This window comes from Cuculus canorus, chromosome 11 (assembly GCF_017976375.1).
Source record: "Cuculus canorus isolate bCucCan1 chromosome 11, bCucCan1.pri, whole genome shotgun sequence".
NCBI lineage: Eukaryota > Metazoa > Chordata > Aves > Cuculiformes > Cuculidae > Cuculus > Cuculus canorus.
The window spans coordinates 21,848,790-21,854,605 of NC_071411.1; the positions used below are offsets into that span (position 1 = coordinate 21,848,790).

The following is a 5,816-nucleotide window of genomic DNA, read 5'->3' on the forward strand; positions in this document are numbered from 1 at the left end:
GGGCATGAGGATGGGGATGGGCATGAGGATGGGGACGGGCTGGGGTGGGGGTCGCAGCCCGGCGGGCTCCGCGCTGCGGAGGGGGCAGCGCTCGTTCGGGGACTCCCCTCCGGCGGCGGCAGAAAAACCAATTCGCTTTATATGTCCGGGCTCGGCCCCTCCGCCGTCACCTCTCGCTTCCAGGTACTCGCCCGCCCCGGCCCCTTCCTTCCGCCGCCGCCCCTCCCGCCGGGCCCCTCTATAATAGAGCGGCCGCCCGTGCCGGGGCGGGGAGACGCTGCCCCGTGCCGGGGGGGCGATGGGCAGAGCCCGCGGGGGGCGCCCCGCTGCCCGGCTCCCGGCGGCCGGGGGGCTGCCCTAGGGCCGCCAGCATGCAGCACCCGCTGGAGCTGGGAGCCGCTCCCTTCTTCCCCGCCGAATCCTTCCCCGACCACCGCTCGCACCGCTACCGCAGCTTCATGATCGAGGAGATCCTCACCGACCCTCCCGAGGCCAAAGGCGCCGCTCCGGCCGGGGAGCTGCTCAAGTTCGGGGTGCAGGCGCTGCTCGCCGCCCGCCCCTACCACAACCACCTCGGTACGTGCCGGGACGGGGCGGGGGAGAAGGGATCCCCGAGCGGGGGGACGGGATTCCCGCGCCGAGCGCTGCGGGAGCGGCACCGCCCGCCGCGGAGCCCGAGCGCATCCCGGAGCCGGTCCCGTCGGGGAAAACCTGGAGAATTTCAACCAACCCCCCCCCCCCCCCCCGCCCCGTGTGCAACCCCCGCGGCGGGAAGCGAAGGGTTTGGGGCTACAAAGGGATAAAAGCGGTTTTAGGGGCTCGGAGGGGCCGTGGGATCGCGGAGACGGCGGTTTGGGCCGTTGCGTTGGGACCGGAGGGGCTCTGCGAGAGGGGGTGCGCTGGGAACCCGGGACAGAGGGACTGTCCTATAGAGATAGACACATATATAACATTTATATATACATTTACATATATAATACTTATATATGTATTTATTTAATCGTGCTCTCTCCAGTCTGAGACAGCACCCGAGACAAAAGCAGTCGGTGAACGACTTAGTTTCTTTTTCAAAGCCAATATTTAATATGTTTCAAAGGCCGGTGTTTAATATATTTTAAACTCCGATATCGACTATATTTGAAACGCCAGGATAGGGTTCCTGGTTGAGAAAGCATTGCTTTCCCGAGAGATTTCAGTCTGCGGAGAGGCCGCTCTTTATCCGAACGATGCAGGAGGACCCCGATTTCTCGCTTTCTATTTAGAAGAGAAAGAGCAAAACGTCGAAATCCATAGCAAGGGAACAACTTATATTAAAATATTTGGAAATTACCATTGTTTTCAAGACGGGCAGAGCCACTTGAAGCAGGGAAAGAGACAAAAGGCTCTTTATAGCCCGCAGCGGGATCGGGCTCCGTAAGGCAGCGAGGCCGTTCCAGCTTAGGCCGAGGAGGGGGAGCCCGGAGAGACTCCCCTGGAATCCTTTCCACACCACCGGGCTCGTTCCGGGGATGTAGAACACCGGGAGACTGGAATTGAGCCGGGCTGGGCCCGGGCATGGAGCGGGGGAGCTGGGAAGGAGGGGGACGGGATGGAACGGGCAGCGGCCCCGGCCCTCCGGGAACCGGGGAGCCCTCCGGGAGCCATCCCAGCGCTCCGGGAACGGGGGAGCCCTCCGGGAGCGGCTCCAGACCTCCGGGAAACGGGGAAACCCTTCGAGAAACGGGGGAACCCTTCGAGAAACGGGGGAGCCCTTCGAGAAACGGGGGAGCCCTCCAGGAGCAGCCTCGGCCCTCTGGGGAGCGGGGAAACCACTCTGGGAACGGGGGAGCCCTTCGGGAGACGGAGGAGCCCGTTGGGAGCAGCCCCATCCCTCCGGGAAACGGGAGAACCCCTCCGGGAAAGGGGCGACCCCCCCCCCCCGGGAGCGGCCCCTCAGCAGCATCCTCGGGGATGGGCTCTCCCTTTGGAAGCTCTCTCCGTCCTGGCCGCGGGCACGTCTTCGTAAAAACCTCGTAAGGCTACGGTTCACGGGGAGGGATGTAAATTGTCCCCCGGTAGGAAATGTCCTGCTCGGGGGGAATACCGTGCCCGGGCGACCCTGGGAAAGAATGCTTTTCGGGGAGCTGAACCGATTTCCACTGGAACCCCCAGTCATTCCGTAATCAGTGACGGCCGCTGAAGGATCTGATCGTGACCGCGTTCCGCCGGGCGGATCCGGGTAGGGCCGGTCCCGACCCCCGCCGGGGCAGAGCGAGAAGGACCTGAGGCTCCTTGCAGGGTCTGATCCTTGGGGACGAGTCAGGGGGTCCTGCACCCCGCCGGCCCCGCCGAGGAACGAGGAGAGGGGCCCACGGCTCCTTGCAGGGTCTGACCCTGGGACACCGAGCGTCCTGAATCCCGGGGGTCACTGAGCTCCCTGAATCCCGGGGGTCACCGAGCTCCCTGCATCCTTGGGGGTCACTGAGCTCCCTGCATCCCGGGGGACACCGAGCTCCCTGCATCCTTGGGGGTCACTGAGCTCCCTGCATCCCGGGGGACACCGAGCTCCCTGCATCCTTGGGGGTCACTGAGCTCCCTGCATCCCGGGGGTCATCGAGCTCCCTGCATCCCGGGGGACACCGAGCTCCCTGCATCCCGGGCGTCACCGCGCTCCCTGCATCCTCGGTTCCACCGAGCTCCCTGCATCCCCGGGATCACCGAGCTCCCTCCGTTCCCGGAGCCCCCGAGCACCCCCGGCAGTCCCCGGGGCCCGGCGGGGCGCTGACGGCCCCTTCTCTCCCCGCAGCGGTGCTGAAGGCGGAGCCGGCCGCCGTGTTCAAGTTCCCGCTGGCTCCCCTGGGCTGCTCGGGGCTGGGCTCGGCGCTGCTGGCCGCCGGCTCGGGGCTGCAGGGCGGCTCCGCCTCGCCCCATCTGCCGCTGGAGCTGCACCTCCGCGGGAAGCTGGAGCCGGGGCCGCCGGAGCCGGGGGGCAAAGCCAAGAAGGGGCGCCGCAGCCGCACCGTCTTCACCGAGCTGCAGCTCATGGGGCTGGAGAAGCGCTTCGAGAAGCAGAAATACCTCTCCACGCCCGACAGGTAGGAGATGCCTGAGCGACGGGACGGGATCCAGGGCTAAGGGTTTTGCCGAAAAGAAGGAGTAAAACTGCCAGGCGAGAGGAAAGCTGCCGGTCCCTCACCGCTTCTCTCTCTCGCCCGCAGAATAGACCTGGCCGAATCGCTGGGGCTCAGCCAGCTCCAGGTGAAAACCTGGTACCAGAACAGGCGCATGAAGTGGAAGAAAATAGTGAGTGCCCTCCTAATCGTGCTCTAACCCTGCCCCGCGTGTTCGTCCTGCTGCCCGCCGGCACCGGGCAAAAATATACCTCTGTGTGTGTATGCGTATCAATATGTGTATCTATATATTATTATATTGAATGGTCCAGTGGGTCCTTTCCAACCTGGTGATTCTACGATTCTATATCTAATAGCATAGAATCATAGAATAGGGTTGGAAGGAACCTTAAAGATCATCTAGTTCCAACCCCCCTGCCATGGGCAGGGACAATAGGTACATATGTGTGTGTATAAATATATATAAATATCGTAATATATAATATAAGGGTATGTGCACATGTGTATGTGTGCATGTATGTATATATTATTCTATATATTATATCTAGAATAGATATTATTATATACATGTATGTGTGTGTACATGTTTGTGCATATATGTATATACTATTATGTACTATTATAATATACACATGTATGTGTGTATATATATCATTAATATATATGTGTATATATACATATGTATAGGGATATGTATACGAATATATTATAATTATATATATTATATATTATATATTATATATTATATATTATATATTACATATTATATATTATAATATAATAGGAGCACTTCCATGCAGTGCCGTCCCTCCGGGACGCTTCCCGTGGGATCCCGAGGGAAGTTTTTTCTCTGCCTTGCCCTTGTATATAATTATATATTCATATATAAATGTGCACACACGCGTATGTGCATATATACATATGTACGCATACATATACACCTATACACACACATATGGATGTACATACATACACATACACACATGCGGATCGGTGTGTCCACACGCCCCTAAGGCAGCGGTCCCCCCGCCGGGGCTGCGGGAGCGGAGGAGCCTCCCGGCGGCTCCCGGGGAAGCGGGGGCTCCTCCCGGCCCAGGCAGCGCGGTTTTACCCCCTCCCCGCCCCGCAGGTGTTGCAGGGGGGAGGCCTGGAGTCCCCCACCAAGCCGAAGGGGCGCCCCAAGAAGAACTCCATCCCCAGCAGCGAGCAGCTCTCGGAGCAGGAGCGAGCCCGGGATGCCGAGAAGCCGCCCGAGAGCCTCATCTCGGCCGAGGTCAGCCAGGAGGAGTGAGGAGGCTCCCCGCTCTCAGGAGGACGCTGGATCCTCTCCTTCTCGCTGTCTAAATCCCTGTGGTGCCCCTAGTTATCCGAAAACTGCATTTTATGATCAGTTTTATTAATGCGAAGATATTTACTTTATTTCAATAAAATATTTTATGAACTATTGCTCTGAGAAATGCGATGCTTTTGAATTAATTGCTTTTATTTCCACCCCCCAACTTCCCCCCCGTCCCCCCGTCCCGCGGAGACAGGGCAGAGATTCCCACCCGCGTTCCGGAGCTCGAGCAAAGCGCCGATCCTCCCATCGCTTTCCTTGAGGTTTCCTACCCGGGAGAGGCAAGATCCGTACTCCTAATAAATTCGGACGCTTTCGCTTGTCAAACACACGTTAATTGCCGTCAAATAATTCAACGCAACTCCTGGCTGCGCCTCCCCAGGGATGCTGTTTTAGGAGGCGCTGGGTGCACACGGCAGCCCGAGCGATTCGGTTCCGATCCGCAGCATCTCCGTCCGGCCCCGCGGCTGCTCCGGAGCTGTCACCAAATCGCGGAGCTTGGCTTTTTATCCTTACTTTTTTTATTGTTTTTATCCTTATTTTTTAAATTGTTTTTATCCTTACTTTTTTAATTGCTTTTTCCCTTACTTTTTTACTCTTTTCCCAGAGTCTCTGCTGTATTTTTTTTTTCCCCTTCGAGATATAAAATTATCGAGCATCTATAGAGGGGGCGAGGCGGGCGAGCAAGAAGGGGAGGCGGGCGAGCTACGGACAAGGCTGGCGAGCGAGAAAGGGAGGCGGGCGAGTGTTGTCTGTGCGGCTGGAAGGGAGTGAGCGGAGCCCCGCGCGGAAGCCCTTGCTGGGGGGCACTCATTAAGGAGTGCCTCCCAATTAAAGGCTGCAATTAGGCCGGTGCGTGTCCCTCTCTGCATCCCTCGCTGATGGCTCATCCCGGTGTGCTCGGACAGCAATTAAAGGCTTTAATCACCCACCCCGCTCCCAGCCCGAGCCCCGCGTGAACCTGCGCTCATACCGAGCTCGGCTTTTTCCCCTCTTTATCCTAGTTTCGCCGCGTTCCAGGAGGTGGGGATGCGAAGCGCCGAGGTGATGGGGGGCCGCTGGGGACCCCCTGTCCCAGCCGGGCTCGGGGAGGACCGGGACGGGGGGTGTCCTTCATCCCAGGCTCTCCCGGGATGCTCTCCGGGGCGTTTGCGGGCGCAGGATGCGGCCGTCGCTGAGCAAACGGGCGGCGAGTTCCTGCTCTTGAGCTAAAACGAGTTCTGGGTTTGAACAACTAAATTCGTTCGAGATGTTTTATTTAACCTGGGGATGAGGATTGAGCCTGGGAAGACAGTGGAGGGGGCTCCAGATCCGGGCGCTGTTTGGGGCAGGGAACGGGATAACGGGATAACGGCGTTGGGAGCAGCAAC

At 58.9% G+C, this 5,816-nt stretch overlaps 1 protein-coding gene across 1 annotated transcript; it reads left to right on the forward strand.

The window, feature by feature from the left end:
* Positions 1–281: 281 nt before the first annotated feature.
* On the forward strand, positions 282–4,510 carry BARX1 (BARX homeobox 1). The gene is made up of 4 exons (XM_054076857.1): positions 282–576; positions 2,786–3,074; positions 3,198–3,282; positions 4,240–4,510. Exons 1-4 carry the CDS (start codon positions 372–374, stop codon positions 4,399–4,401), a joined length of 741 nt encoding a protein of 246 aa, XP_053932832.1. The 5' UTR covers positions 282–371; the 3' UTR covers positions 4,402–4,510.
* Positions 4,511–5,816: the final 1,306 nt, after the last annotated feature.

Excerpts from the sequence above, each read along its gene's own strand:
- BARX1 (XM_054076857.1), top strand. The coding sequence starts at position 372 with ATGCAGCACCCGCTGGAGCTGGGAGCCGCTCCCTTCTTCCCCGCCGAA. Across the intron at positions 577-2,785 it reads CCCCTACCACAACCACCTCG|CGGTGCTGAAGGCGGAGCCG; the intron begins GTACGTGCCGGG and ends CTCTCCCCGCAG. Across the intron at positions 3,283-4,239 it reads GCATGAAGTGGAAGAAAATA|GTGTTGCAGGGGGGAGGCCT; the intron begins GTGAGTGCCCTC and ends CCCGCCCCGCAG.